This window comes from Melospiza melodia, unplaced genomic scaffold, assembly GCF_035770615.1.
Source record: "Melospiza melodia melodia isolate bMelMel2 unplaced genomic scaffold, bMelMel2.pri scaffold_369, whole genome shotgun sequence".
NCBI classification, from domain to species: domain Eukaryota; kingdom Metazoa; phylum Chordata; class Aves; order Passeriformes; family Passerellidae; genus Melospiza; species Melospiza melodia.
This window is the reverse complement of record NW_026948689.1, coordinates 2-15,487: the sequence shown is the minus strand read 5'-3', so window position 1 is coordinate 15,487 and position 15,486 is coordinate 2. Positions and strand designations below refer to the sequence as shown.

The 15,486-nt window shown below is 44.9% G+C and overlaps 1 protein-coding gene across 1 annotated transcript in view; it reads right to left on the bottom strand.

Annotated features, from left to right (window-relative positions):
• The window catches only part of LOC134434437 (DNA (cytosine-5)-methyltransferase 1), a gene marked incomplete at its 5' end in the record, with an annotated part of 39,848 nt that extends 24,638 nt beyond the window's left edge, over positions 1–15,210 (bottom strand). The window contains 13 exons of the mRNA XM_063183094.1: positions 66–267; positions 1,166–1,281; positions 2,129–2,276; positions 2,367–2,464; positions 2,996–3,185; positions 4,942–5,129; positions 6,016–6,167; positions 7,467–7,559; positions 8,739–8,857; positions 9,989–10,098; positions 10,222–10,305; positions 15,019–15,070; positions 15,170–15,210. Coding sequence (XP_063039164.1) covers positions 66–267; positions 1,166–1,281; positions 2,129–2,276; positions 2,367–2,464; positions 2,996–3,185; positions 4,942–5,129; positions 6,016–6,167; positions 7,467–7,559; positions 8,739–8,857; positions 9,989–10,098; positions 10,222–10,305; positions 15,019–15,070; positions 15,170–15,210 — 1,593 coding nt within the window. The remainder of the gene's footprint in view (positions 1–65; positions 268–1,165; positions 1,282–2,128; positions 2,277–2,366; positions 2,465–2,995; positions 3,186–4,941; positions 5,130–6,015; positions 6,168–7,466; positions 7,560–8,738; positions 8,858–9,988; positions 10,099–10,221; positions 10,306–15,018; positions 15,071–15,169) is intronic.
• Positions 15,211–15,486: the final 276 nt, after the last annotated feature.

Here is a 15,486-nt window from a genome sequence, read left to right as displayed (position 1 = left end):
CACCATGTCCCCACCTCCTCCTGTCCCCACCATGTCCCCACCATGTCCCCACCTCCTGTCCCCACCTCCATGGCCCAGTTGTCCGAGGGCGCCTTGTAGATGACGTTGACCTTGCCGTGGATGTAGGAGAGCTGCATGTCCTCGCACTCGTCCACCAGGAACAGCTCCAGAGGGTCCGAGGTGGCCCCCAGGACCGTGTCCGAGCCCGGGCAGAACCAGTGGGCGTGGAACATCTGGCCACCGCTGTCCTCCCACATGGCCGTCACCCTGAGGGGTGGCACGGGCTCAGAGGGGACATCCCACTGTCCCCAACCCCGTGGGAGCATGGAGAACCCACCTGGCCTGGTGGGATCATCAGGGACATCCCCAACCCCGTGGGAGCATGGAGAACCCACCTGGCCTGGTGGGATCATCAGGGATGTCCCCATGGGAGCATGGAGAACCCACCTGGCCTGGTGGGATCATCAGGGACATCCCCATGGGAGCATGGAGAACCCACCTGGCCTGGTGGGATCATCAGGGATGTCCCATGGGAGAATGGAGAACCCACCTGGCCTGGTGTGGTCATCGGGGATGTCCCCATGGGAGAATGGAGAACCCACCTGGCCTGGTGGGATCATCAGGGACATCCCCATGGGAGCATGGAGAACCCACCTGGCCTGGTGGGATCATCAGGGATGTCCCATGGGAGAATGGAGAACCCACCTGGCCTGGTGTGGTCATCGGGGATGTCCCCATGGGAGAATGGAGAACCCACCTGGCCTGGTGGGGTCATTGGGGATGTCCCCATGGAAGAAAGGAGAACCCACCTGGCCTGGTGGGATCATCAGGGACGTCCCCATGGGAGAATGGAGAACCCACCTGGCCTGGTGGGATCACCAGGGACATCCCCAACCCCGTGGGAGCATGGAGAACACACCTGGCCTGGTGGGATCATCAGGGATGTCCCCAAGACCATGGGACTGAGGAGAACCCACCTGGCTTGGTGGGATCATCAGGGACATCTCCATGTCCCCACCCCTGTGTGAGGATGGAGAACCCTCCTGGCCAGGTGGGATCATTGGGGATGTCCCCATGTCCCCAGCCCCGTGAGAAGATGGAGAACCCACCTGGCCAGGTAGAGGGGCTTGGTGGGGATGTCCCCGTGAGAAGATGGAGAACCCACCTGGCCAGGTAGAGGGGCTTGGTGGGGTCGTCGGGGCTCACGGAGACGCACTCTCCGACCTCCAGCGTCTCGGAGTCGATGCAGACGCGTTGGTAGAAATCCTTCTTGCCGTCGCTCTGGGGGACACGGGGACGTCACCGGTACGGCCTCACCTGGGTGGGACCTCACCTGGAGGGGGCCATCACCTGGAGGGGACCTCACCTGGAGGGGGCCATCACCTGGATGGGTTCTCCTAATCTGGATGGGTTTCCCCACCTGGATGGGGCCCTCATGTGGATGGGACCTTCACCTGGATGGGACCTTCACCTGGATGGGACCCTCACCTGGATGGGACGCTCACCTGGATAGGACCTTCACCTGGATAGGACCTTCACCTGGATGGGACCCTCACCTGGATGGGAACCTCACCTGGATGGGACCTCACCTGGGTGGGACCTCACCTGGAGGGGACCTTCACCTGGATGGGTTCTCCATCCATGAGATCCAACTCTAACCTCACCTGGATGGGTTCTCCTAATCTGGATGGGTTCCCCCACCTGGATGGGGCCCTCATGTGGATGGGACCTTCACCTGGATGGGACCCTCACCTGGATGGGACCTTCACCTGGATGGGGCCCTCACCTGGATGGGACCATCACCCACAAAATCCAACTCTAACCTCACCTGGATGGGTTCCCTTCACCTGGATGGGTTCTCCATCCACGAGATCCAACTCTAACCTCACCTGGATGGGTTCTCCTCACCTGGATGAGTTCCCTCATCCACGAGATCCACCTCTAACCTCACCTGGATGGGTTCCTCTCATCTGGATGAGTTCCCCTCACCTGGATGGGTTCTCCATCCACGAGATCCAACTCTAACCTCACCTGGATGGGTTCTCCTCACCTGGATGAGTTCCCTCATCCACGAGATCCACCTCTAACCTCACCTGGACGTGTCCCCTCCCCTTGCCAGGTGCCTCACCTTGATGGGCTCCCCCACCCAGCAGATCCTGCTCTTGTTCTGCTTCTTCTTGCGGCCCTGGAGCATCTTCTTGGGCGAGGGCATCTCGGGGATGTTGTCATCGACCTCCTCATCCTCGTCCGCCTCCCGCACCGCCAGGTTGGGACACCTGGGATGTCACCGGGGGTGTCACCGGGGGTGGGACATTGGGGACATCATCGGGGACATCATCGGGGACATCGGGGACAGGGCCACCCACCTCCTCTGCAGACACGCCTGCTTGCTGCGGCCGCTGCCGCCGAACTTGACCATGTTCTGGCACGCCTTGCACTTGCCACACTCGGGCTGCTGGCACACCTGGCACGGCACGGGGACACCGGTGACACCGGGAAGGTCCGTCCGTGATCAACTCAACCAGCTCGTGGTGCTGGTGTTGGTCAAGGTTGGAAGATCTTCCAAAAGCAACCAACCCAAGCCATGACATTGACGTTGACCAAGGCTGGAAAAGCCCTCCGAGACCAACCCAACCCATGATAATGACATTGACCAAGACTGGAAGACTCTCCAAGAACAGCCAACCCAACCAAGGGAGATGATGTAGACCAAGATTGGAAGAGACCTTCAAGACCAACCAACCCAACCCACGATGCCGACGTTGGCCAACACTGGGAGTCCTTCAAGACCAACCAACCCAACCCAGGAAGGTGATGTTGACTGGAAAGAGACCTTCAAGACCAGCCAACCCAACCCACGATGCCGACGTTGGCCAACACTGGGAGTCCTTCAAGACCAACCAACCCAACCCAACCCATGACACTGACCAAGGCTGGAAGACCCCCCCCCAACACCACCCACCCAAACCCATCCCCGCCGCCGAGCCGCCGTCACCTCGCAGACGCCGCAGCGCCGGCGCTTGGCGGCGTTCTCCTTGTCCTCCTCGCGCTCGTCCTTCTCGATCTGCTCCGAGAAGAAGGTGTCGAAGATGAGGTACACCAGCTTGGTGGTGGTGGCCTTGGTGGGACCCTTGTCCTTGTCGATGCGCGTGGGGTGCCGGATGGCCTGGCGCCGCACGGCTCGCCTGCGGCACGGGGACAGCGCTCAGGCCACGCCCGGGGGCGGGGACACCGCCCCGGGGACCTCCACGCGTGGCCAAGGTGGGGCCTCCAAAAGGTCCGGATGGACCTTGGGTGGGCACCCAACGCCGGAGCAGCGCCGCGTTTGGGTTTGCCCGATTTCGGGAGGATCCTCCCCAGTTTCAGGAGGGGTTTTGTGATCTTGGGAGGATCTTCTCAATTTTGGGAGGATCTTCTCAATTTTGGGAGAATTCTCCCGGTTTTGGGAGGGTTTTTGTGATCTTGGGAGGATCTTCCCAATTTCAGGAGGATCTTCCCAGTTTGGAGAGGGTTTTCGTGATCTTGGGAGGATCTTCTCAATTTTGGAAGAATTCTCCTATTTTTAAGAAGGTCAACCCCATTTTGGGAGGATCTTCCCCAGTTTCAGGAGGGGTTTCGTGATCTTGGGAGGATCTTCTCAATTTTGGGAGGATCTTCCCAATTTCAGGAGGATCTTCCCAGTTTTGGGAGGGTTTTCGTGATCTTGGGAGGATCTTCCCAGTTTTGGGAGATTTCTCCCAGTTTTGGGAGGATCTTCTCAATTTTGGGAGAATTCTCCCGGTTTTGGGAGGGTTTTTGTGATCTTGGGAGGATCTTCCCAATTTCAGGAGGATCTTCCCAGTTTGGGGAGGGTTTTCGTGATCTTGGGAGGATCTTCCCAATTTTGGGAGAATTCTCCTATTTTCAAGAAGGTCATCCCAATTTTGGGAGGATCTTCCCCAGTTTCAGGAGGGGTTTTGTGATCTTGGGAGGATCTTCTCAATTTTGAGAGAAGTGTCCCAGTTTTGGGAGGATCTTCTCAATTTTGGGAGGATCTTCCCAGTTTGGGGAGGGTTTTCGTGATCTTGGGAGGATCGTCCCAATTTTGGGAGATTTCTCCCAGTTTTGGGAGGATCTTCTCAATTTTGGGAGAATTCTCCTATTTTCAAGAAGGTCACCCCAATTTTGGGAGAACTCTCCCAGTTTTAAGGAGCTCACCCCAATTTTGGGAGAATTCTCCCAGTTTTTAAGGAGCTCACCCCAATTTTGGGAGAATTCTCCCAGTTTTAAGGAGCTCATCCCAATTTTGGGAGAACTCTCCCAGTTTTAAGGAGCTCACCCCAATTTTGGGAGAATTCTCCCAGTTTTAAGGAGCTCACCCCAATTTTGGGAGAATTCTCCCAGTTTTAAGGAGCTCACCCCAATTTTGGGAGAATTCTCCCAGTTTTAAGGAGCTCACCCCAATTTTGGGAGAACTCTCCCAGTTTTTAAGGAGCTCACCCCAATTTTGGGAGAACTCTCCCAGTTTTAAGGAGCTCACCCCAATTTTGGGAGAACTCTCCCAGTTTTAAGGAGCTCACCCCAATTTTGGGAGCGTTTCTGCTCTGACTCCCAGCCCTTCTCACGCCACTGAACCCAAATCCTCCCCAGTTTTGGGAAGATTTTCCCAACTTTGGTTGGACTCCCCCAAATTTTGCGCTCACAGAACCCAAACCCTTCCCAACCTTGGGCAAATTCTCTTTTTGAGGTCCCAAATTTTGGTTGCGTTTTCCCAAATTTTGGCTTTTTTTGCCCTCAAATCACCTCCTGCCCAGGGTGACCTCAGCCACCTCGCCGAGATCCCTCACGAGAATCCCCAAATTTTGGGCCGATTCCCCCAACGCTGAGACCCCAGAGAGCCCGAACCCTCGCGGATTTTGGTGGGATTTTCCCGATTTTGGGGGTTCTGCCCCCAAACCTCACCTCTTGCCCAGGGTGACCCCGGCCAGCTTGATGAGGTCCCTCATGCAGGGCGTGATGAGCACCGGGGGCTCGTCGCTGTCGCCGGCCTCGTCGTAGCTCTCCACCTGCTCCACCACGAACTGCGCGTGCCGCAGCAGCGAGTCCTCCGTGAAACGGTTGAAGTTGAGCCCCGCCGGCGGCACCGTGGTCTGGGGGAACCGGTGGGAAGGGTTGGAGATGGTTTGGGAAGGGTTTGGAGATGGTTGGAGATGGTTTGGGAAGGGTTGGAGATGGTTGGGGATGGTTTGGGAAGGGTTTGGAGATGGTTGGAGATGGTGACACCATGGACAGGTGACACCATGGACAGGTGACAACACGAGGAGGTGACACCACGGGGAGGTGACACCGCGGGGAGGTGACACCATGGACAGGTGACACCATGGACAGGTGACACCACGGGGAGGTGACACCATGGACAGGTGACAGCATGGACAGGTGACACCATGGGGAGGTGACACCATGGGGAGGTGACACCATGGACAGGTGACAACATGGGGAGATGACACCATGGGGAGGTGACACCATGGGGAGGTGACACCACAGGGAGGTGACACCACAGGGAGGTGACACCACAGAGATGTGACACCACAGAGATGTGACACCACGGGGATGTGACACCACGGAGAGGTGACATTAAAGGGAGGTGACACCTCGGGGAGGTGACACCATGGACAGGTGACACCGCGGGGAGGTGACACCACGGGGAGGTGACACCATGGACAGGTGACACCATGGACAGGTGACACCACGGGGATGTGACACCACGGGGAGGTGACACCATGGACAGGTGACACCATGGACAGGTGACACCACAGGGATGTGACACCATGGACAGGTGACACCATGGACAGGTGACACCATGGACAGGTGACACCACGGGGATGTGACACCATGGACAGGTGACACCATGGACAGGTGACACCACAGGGATGTGACACCATGGACAGGTGACACCATGGACAGGTGACACCATGGGGAGGTGACAGCATGGACAGGTGACACCACGGGGAGGTGACGCCTCGGCGGCGCTGTCACCTCGATCTTGTTGAGCAGGTCCTCGTAGCTGACGTCGCGGTTGTTCTGCAGGAACTCCACCACGATCTTGCTCATGTAGATCTTCTCCTGCATCAGCGCGAACGTCGGCGCGTACTCCTCGCTCGGCTCCATCAGGATGTAGTCGGCAAAGGCTGGGGGAGAAAACCAAAATTGGGGGAATTTGGGGAAAAAAAACAAAATTGGGGGAATTTGGGGAAAAAAACCCAAAATTGGGGAAATTTGGGGAAAAAAACCCCAAAATTGGGGGAATTTGGGGAAAAAACCAAAATTGAGGGAATTTGGGGAAAAAAAAACAAAATTGGGGGAATTTGGGGAAAAAAACCCAAAATTGTGGGAATTTGGGGAAAAAACCCCAAAATTTGGGGAATTTGGGGAAAAAGGGGGGGTTTTGGGAAAAAAAAACAACAAAATTTTGGGAATTTGGGGAAAAAACCCCAAAATTGTGGGAATTTGGGGAAAAAAAAGCAACAAAATTGGGGGAATTTGGGGAAAAATGGGGGGTTTTGGGGGGGTTTTGGGTGGGTGGGAAGAAAAGGAATGGGGGAAAAAAGGGAAGAGGAGGGAAAAGGAGAAGGGGAAAGAAAAGAGAGGGAAAATAAAGGGGAAAAGAGGAAAAGGGGAGGAAAGAAAAGAAGGGGGAAAAGCAGGAGAAAGGAGGAAAAATGAGGAAAGAAAGGAAGGAAAAGAGAAAAAAGAAAATAAAGGGGAAAAAAGCAGGAAAAAGGAGGAAAAAAGAGGAAGAAGGGAAGAAAAGAGAAAAAAGGCAGAAAAAAGAGAGGGAAAAAAAGAGAAAAATGAAGAAAACAAAAGAAAACAAGAAAAAACAGGAACAAAAGGAGAAGGGAGAAGTAAAGGGAGAAGAAGAAAAAGAATGGAAAAAAGGGAGAAAAAGGGAGAAAATGGATCAAAAAGGGAGAAAAAGGGAGAAAAGAAAATGGATAGAAAAGGGAGAAAAGAAAATGGATAAAAAAGGGAGAAAAGGGGAGAAAAGAAAATGGATAAAAAGAGAGAAAAAGGGAGAAAAGAAAATGGATAAAAAAAGGGAGAAAAGAAAATGGATAAAAAAGAGAAAAAAGGGAGAAAAGAAAATGGATAAAAAAGAGAAAAAGGGAGAAAAGAAAATGGATAAAAAAGAGAAAAAAGGGAGAAAAGAAAATGGATAAAAAAGAGAAAAAGGGAGAAAAGAAAATGGATAAAAAAGAGAAAAAGGGAGAAAAGAAAATGGATAAAAAAGGGAGAAAAGGAGGAGAAAGGGAGAAGAAAGAAGACACAAAAAGAAGAGGAAAGAGAAAACCTCTGCAACCCTGCCCTCAAAAAAAGCCCCAAATTCCCCAAAAAAGCCCCAAATTCTCCCCAAGTCCCTCCAAGTTCCTCCTCCCCTCAAGAAAAGCCCCAAAAAACCCAAATCCACCCCAAAATTCTCTCCTGACCTGTGCTGAAGCCGATCAGAGCCTTCTCGCCGCCGTCGAAGCCGGTGATCCACCAGGCGTTGATGGGCCCCAACTTCTTGGCTCTCACCCCACCTGCAAAAAAAGGCAAAAAAACCCCAAAAATCAGGAAAATTCTGGGAAATGTGAAAAAGCCCCAAATGGGAAAGAGCCCAAAATGTGAAGAAGTCCGAAAATGTGAAAAAGCCCAAAATGGGAAAAAGCCCAAAATGTGAAAAAGCCCAAAATGGGAAAAAACTTCAAAATGTGAAAAAGCCCAAAATCTGAAAGAGCCCAAAAATTTGAAAAACCCCAAAACCTGACCAACCCCAAAATGTGAAAAACCCCAAACTGTGAAAAACTTCAAAATGTGAAAAAGCCCAAAATCTCAAAAAGCCCAAAATCTGAAAAACCCCAAAATGTGAAAAAGCCCAAATGTGAAAAACCCCGAACTGTGAAAAACCCCAAAATCCCCAAAATGAGAAAAACCCCAAAATGTGAAAAACCCCAAAATCTGAAAGAGCCCAAAAATTTGAAAAAGCCCAAAACCTGAACAACCCCAAAATGTGAAAAACCCCAAACTGTGAAAAACTTCAAAATGTGAAAAAGCCCAAAATCTCAAAAAGCCCAAAATCTGAAAAACCTTGAACTGTGAAAAACCCCAAAATGAGAAAAACCCCAAAATGTGAAAAAGCCCAAAATGTGAAAAACCCCAAAAAGCCCAAAATCTGAAAAACCCCAAAAACCCCAAAATGTGAAAAAGCCCAAATGTGAAAAACCCCGAACTGTGAAAAACCCCAAAATCCCCAAAATGAGAAAAACCCCAAAATGAGAAAAACCCCAAAATGTGAAAAAGCCCAAAAACCCCAAAATGAGAAAAACCCCAAAATGTGAAAAAGCCCAAAAACCCCAAAATGTGAAAAAGCCCAAAATGTGAAAGAGCCCAAAATGTGAAGAAGTCCAAAATCTGAAAGAGCCCAAAATGTGAAAAACCTCAAAATCTGAAAAAGCCCAAAATGTGAAAAAGCCCAAAATCTGAAAAAGCCCAAAACCTGAACAACCCCAAAATCTGAAAAACCCCAAAATGTGAAAAAGCCCAAAAAGCCCAAAAACCCCAAAATGTGAGAAAGCCCAAAATGTGAAAAACCCCAAAAGCCCCAAAATGTGAAAAAGCCCAAAAAGCCCAAAATGTGAGAAAGCCCAAAATGTGAAAAAGCCCAAAAACCCCAAAAGCCCAAAAACCCCAAAGCCCAAAGGCCACATCTGGTCCCTCACCGTCCAGGCTGGGGTTGTCGTCGTAGATGGGTTTGACGACGCCGCTGAAGTAAAGCTCGATGTTCCGCTCGATGAGGCCGGAGTCGAACGGACACAAATGTCCCCTCTTGTCATACACACTGCGGGAGGGGACACGGAGGGGACAACTGTGACACCATGGAGGTGACACCATGGAGGTGACACCATGGAGAGGTGACACCATGGAGAGGTGACAACTGTGACACCATGGAGGTGACACCATGGAGAGTCGAACGGACACAAGTGTCCCCTCTTGTCATACACACTGCGGGACACGGAGGGGACAACTGTGACACCATGGAGGTGACACCATGGACAGGTGGCACCATGGAGAGGTGACACCATGGAGAGGTGACAACTGTGACACCATGGAGGTGACACCATGGAGGTGACACCATGGAGAGGTGACAACTGTGACACCATGGAGGTGACACCATGGAGGTGACACCATGGAGAGTCGAACGGACACAAGTGTCCCCTCTTGTCATACACACTGCGGGACACGGAGGGGACATCGTGAGGTGACACCATGGGCAGGTGACACCACAGGGAGGTGACACCATGGAGAGGTGACAACTGGGACACCATGGACAGGTGACACCACAAGGAGGTGACACCATGGAGAGGTGACACCATGGTGGCACGGCCTCACCTGAAGGAGGTGACACCACAAGGAGGTGACACCACAAGGAGGTGACACCATGGACAGGTGACACCACAAGGAGGTGACACCATGGACAGGTGACACCATGGACAGGTGACACCATGGACAGGTGACACCACGGAGAGGTGGCACCATGGCTGCGATGGCCTCACCTGAAGGCGGTGACACCATGGACAGGTGACACCACAAGGAGGTGACACCACAAGGAGGTGACACCATGGACAGGTGACACCACGGAGAGGTGGCACCATGGATAGGTGACACCACGGACAGGGGACACCATGGCTGCGATGGCCTCACCTGAAGGCGGTGACACCATGGACAGGTGACACCACGGAGAGGTGGCACCATGGCTGCGATGGCCTCACCTGAAGGCGGTGACACCATGGACAGGTGACACCATGGACAGGTGACACCATGGACAGGTGACACCACGGAGAGGTGGCACCATGGCTGCGATGGCCTCACCTGAAGGCGGTGACACCATGGACAGGTGACACCATGGACAGGTGACACCATGGACAGGTGACACCATGGACAGGTGGCACCATGGCTGCGATGGCCTCACCTGAAGGCGGTGACCTTGTGCTGGGGCAGCTCCTCGTAGCTCTCGAACCCGTCCTCGTTGGCGTCGAAGATGGACAGGCGCTCGTCCGTCAGCATCTCCGGCTCCTCCAGCTGCGTTTGGGTGGAGAAACCCCAAAAAAAACCCCCAAAAAAAACCCCCAAAAAATGAAAGAATTGGGATTTAGGGACATCCCTGATTTCCCTGGGCTCAGGGAGAGGATTTTGGTTCCTTACGGCGTCGTCGGGGTCCCCCTGGAAGAATTTGAGGTCGGGGTCGTCCAGGTACTGCCGGCAGTCGAGGCACTTGGGGGGCGTGCTCTGGGGACAGGGGAGGGAGAGGCAGATTTACCCAGAGTTATTCCCTAAATTATCCAGGAATTCAAAAATTAAAAATTAAAAATTAAAAAATCCCCAAGCTTTCCCCAAAGTTATTCCCTAAATTATCCAGGAATTCAAAAAATTGAAAATTAAAAATTAAAAAATCCCCAAGCTTTCCCCAAAGTTATTCCCTAAATTATCCAGGAATTCAAAAAATTGAAAATCAAAAAAACCCCAAGCTTTTACCAAAGTTATTCCCTAAATTATCCAGGAATTCAAAAAATTGAAAGTTAAAAATTAAAAAATCCCCAAGCTTTTACCAAAATTATTCCCTAAATTATCCAGGAATTCAAAAAATTGAAAATTAAAAATTAAAAAATCCCCAAGCTTTTCCCAAAGTTATTCCTGGAATTATCATGGAATTAATTAAAAATTAAAAATTAAAAAATCCCCAAGCTTTCCCCAAAGTTATTCCCTAAATTATCCAGGAATTCAAAAAATTGAAAATCAAAAAAACCCCAAGCTTTTACCAAAGTTATTCCCTAAATTATCCAGGAATTCAAAAAATTGAAAATTGAAAATTAAAAAATCCCCAAGCTTTCCCCAAAGTTATTCCCTAAATTATCCAGGAATTCAAAAAATTGAAAATTAAAAATTAAAAAATCCCCAAGCTTTTCCCAAAGTTATTCCTGGAATTATCATGGAATTAATTAAAAATTAAAAATTAAAAAATCCCCAAGCTTTCCCCAAAGTTATTCCCTAAATTATCCAGGAATTCAAAAAATTGAAAATCAAAAAACCCCAAGCTTTTACCAAAGTTATTCCCCAAATTATCCAGGAATTCAAAAAATTGAAAATTAAAAATTAAAAAATCACCAAGCTTTTACCAAAGTTATTCACTAAATTATCCAGGAATTCAAAAAATTGAAAATTGAAAATTAAAAAATCCCCAAGCTTTCCCCAAAGTTATTCCCTAAATTATCCAGGAATTCAAAAATTAAAAATTAAAAATTAAAAAATCCCCAAGCTTTCCCCAAAGTTATTCCCTAAATTATCCAGGAATTCAAAAATTAAAAATTAAAAATTAAAAAATCCCCAAGCTTTCCCCAAAGTTATTCCCTAAATTATCCAGGAATTCAAAAATTGAAAATTAAAAATTAAAAAATCCCCAAGCTTTTACCAAAGTTTATTCCCTAAATTATCCAGGAATTCAAAAAATTGAAAATTAAAAATTAAAAAATCCCCAAGCTTTTCCCAAAGTTATTCCTGGAATTATCATGGAATTAATTAAAAATTAAAAATTAAAAAAATCCCCAAGCTTTCCCCAAAGTTATTCCCTAAATTATCCAGGAATTCAAAAAATTGAAAATCAAAAAAACCCCAAGCTTTCCCCAAAGTTATTCCCTAAATTATCCAGGAATTCAAAAAATTGAAAATTAAAAATTAAAAAATCCCCAAGCTTTTACCAAAGTTATTCCCTAAATTATCCAGGAATTCAAAAAATTGAAAATTAAAAATTAAAAATTAAAAAATCCCCAAGCTTTCCCCAAAGTTATTCCCTAAATTATCCAGGAATTCAAAAAATTGAAAATTAAAAATTAAAAAATCCCCAAGCTTTTCCCAAAGTTATTCCTGGAATTATCATGGAATTAATTAAAAATTAAAAATTAAAAAATCCCCAAGCTTTCCCCAAAGTTATTCCCTAAATTATCCAGGAATTCAAAAAATTGAAAATCAAAAAATCCCCAAGCTTTTACCAAAGTTATTCCCTAAATTATCCAGGAATTCAAAAAATTGAAAATTAAAAATTAAAAATTAAAAAATCCCCAAGCTTTTACCAAAGTTATTCCCCAAATTATCCAGGAATTCAAAAAATTGAAAATTAAAAATTAAAAAATCCCCAAGCTTTTCCCAAAGTTATTCCTGGAATTATCATGGAATTAATTAAAAATTAAAAATTAAAAAATCCCCAAGCTTTCCCCAAAGTTATTCCCTAAATTATCCAGGAATTCAAAAAATTGAAAATCAAAAAAACCCCAAGCTTTTACCAAAGTTATTCCCCAAATTATCCAGGAATTCAAAAAATTGAAAATTAAAAATTAAAAAATCCCCAAGCTTTTACCAAAGTTATTCCCTAAATTATCCAGGAATTCAAAAAATTGAAAATTAAAAATTAAAAAATCCCCAAGCTTTTACCAAAGTTATTCCCTAAATTATCCAGGAATTCAAAAAATTGAAAATTAAAAATTAAAAATTAAAAAATCCCCAAGCTTTCCCCAAAATTATTCCCTAAATTATCCAGGAATTCAAAAAATTGAAAATTAAAAATTAAAAAATCCCCAAGCTTTTCCCAAAGTTATTCCTGGAATTATCATGGAATTAATTAAAAATTAAAAATTAAAAAATCCCCAAGCTTTCCCCAAAGTTATTCCCTAAATTATCCAGGAATTCAAAAAATTGAAAATCAAAAAAACCCCAAGCTTTTACCAAAGTTATTCCCTAAATTATCCAGGAATTCAAAAAATTGAAAATTGAAAATTAAAAAATCCCCAAGCTTTCCCCAAAGTTATTCCCTAAATTATCCAGGAATTCAAAAAATTGAAAATTAAAAATTAAAAAATCCCCAAGCTTTTCCCAAAGTTATTCCTGGAATTATCATGGAATTAATTAAAAATTAAAAATTAAAAAATCCCCAAGCTTTCCCCAAAGTTATTCCCTAAATTATCCAGGAATTCAAAAAATTGAAAATCAAAAAAACCCCAAGCTTTTACCAAAGTTATTCCCCAAATTATCCAGGAATTCAAAAAATTGAAAATTAAAAATTAAAAAATCACCAAGCTTTTACCAAAGTTATTCACTAAATTATCCAGGAATTCAAAAAATTGAAAATTGAAAATTAAAAAATCCCCAAGCTTTCCCCAAAGTTATTCCCTAAATTATCCAGGAATTCAAAAATTAAAAATTAAAAATTAAAAAATCCCCAAGCTTTCCCCAAAGTTATTCCCTAAATTATCCAGGAATTCAAAAATTAAAAATTAAAAATTAAAAAATCCCCAAGCTTTCCCCAAAGTTATTCCCTAAATTATCCAGGAATTCAAAAATTGAAAATTAAAAATTAAAAAATCCCCAAGCTTTTACCAAAGTTTATTCCCTAAATTATCCAGGAATTCAAAAAATTGAAAATTAAAAATTAAAAAATCCCCAAGCTTTTCCCAAAGTTATTCCTGGAATTATCATGGAATTAATTAAAAATTAAAAATTAAAAAAATCCCCAAGCTTTCCCCAAAGTTATTCCCTAAATTATCCAGGAATTCAAAAAATTGAAAATCAAAAAAACCCCAAGCTTTCCCCAAAGTTATTCCCTAAATTATCCAGGAATTCAAAAAATTGAAAATTAAAAATTAAAAAATCCCCAAGCTTTTACCAAAGTTATTCCCTAAATTATCCAGGAATTCAAAAAATTGAAAATTAAAAATTAAAAATTAAAAAATCCCCAAGCTTTCCCCAAAGTTATTCCCTAAATTATCCAGGAATTCAAAAAATTGAAAATTAAAAATTAAAAAATCCCCAAGCTTTTCCCAAAGTTATTCCTGGAATTATCATGGAATTAATTAAAAATTAAAAATTAAAAAATCCCCAAGCTTTCCCCAAAGTTATTCCCTAAATTATCCAGGAATTCAAAAAATTGAAAATCAAAAAATCCCCAAGCTTTTACCAAAGTTATTCCCTAAATTATCCAGGAATTCAAAAAATTGAAAATTAAAAATTAAAAATTAAAAAATCCCCAAGCTTTTACCAAAGTTATTCCCCAAATTATCCAGGAATTCAAAAAATTGAAAATTAAAAATTAAAAAATCCCCAAGCTTTTCCCAAAGTTATTCCTGGAATTATCATGGAATTAATTAAAAATTAAAAATTAAAAAATCCCCAAGCTTTCCCCAAAGTTATTCCCTAAATTATCCAGGAATTCAAAAAATTGAAAATCAAAAAAACCCCAAGCTTTTACCAAAGTTATTCCCCAAATTATCCAGGAATTCAAAAAATTGAAAATTAAAAATTAAAAAATCCCCAAGCTTTTACCAAAGTTATTCCCTAAATTATCCAGGAATTCAAAAAATTGAAAATTAAAAATTAAAAAATCCCCAAGCTTTTACCAAAGTTATTCCCTAAATTATCCAGGAATTCAAAAAATTGAAAATTAAAAATTAAAAATTAAAAAATCCCCAAGCTTTCCCCAAAATTATTCCCTAAATTATCCAGGAATTCAAAAAATTGAAAATTAAAAATTAAAAAATCCCCAAGCTTTTCCCAAAGTTATTCCTGGAATTATCATGGAATTAATTAAAAATTAAAAATTAAAAAATCCCCAAGCTTTCCCCAAAGTTATTCCCTAAATTATCCAGGAATTCAAAAAATTGAAAATCAAAAAAACCCCAAGCTTTTACCAAAGTTATTCCCTAAATTATCCAGGAATTCAAAAAATTGAAAATTAAAAATTAAAAATTAAAAAATCCCCAAGCTTTTCCCAAAGTTATTCCCAGAATTTTCCAGGATTTGGGGACAATTTGGGGTTTTGCTTTTGGGAACTTTAACGGGTTTATATTCCCATTGCATCATCCACCCTTTGGAATAACCCCCAAAAAAATTCAAATTTAAGAGTTTTGAAATGATTCAAAAATCCCCAAAAAACAGCTGGGATGGGGAGGGACTCACTTTAACAGGAGCAGAGATTTTAACCTGAGGGATTTCGTCTCTGATTTCCAACCTGGGAGAGGAAAATTGAAAATTTTGGGGTGAGATTGGAGCAGGGATGGCATCGATGTCGTTGTCATTGTCACCAGGGAATGTCCCCAATTTCCCTCACCCGTCTTTGGTTTCCATCTTCATCCTCTTCTCATCTTGATCCTGGGGAAAAAAGGGGAAAAATGGCAAAAGGAGCAGGAAAACGTGGCCAAAAATGCTGGGAAATCACCCCAAAAATGGTCTGGGATGTCAGCACTGACCAAATCCTGGGAAATCACCCCAAAAATGGTCTGGGATGCCACCACTGACCAAAATCCTGGGAAATCACCCCAAAAAAGGGAAATCACCCCAAAAATGAGATGGAACAGGTCTGGGATGTCAGCACTGACCAAAATGCTGGGAAATCACCCCAAAAAAGGGAAATCACCCCAAAATTGA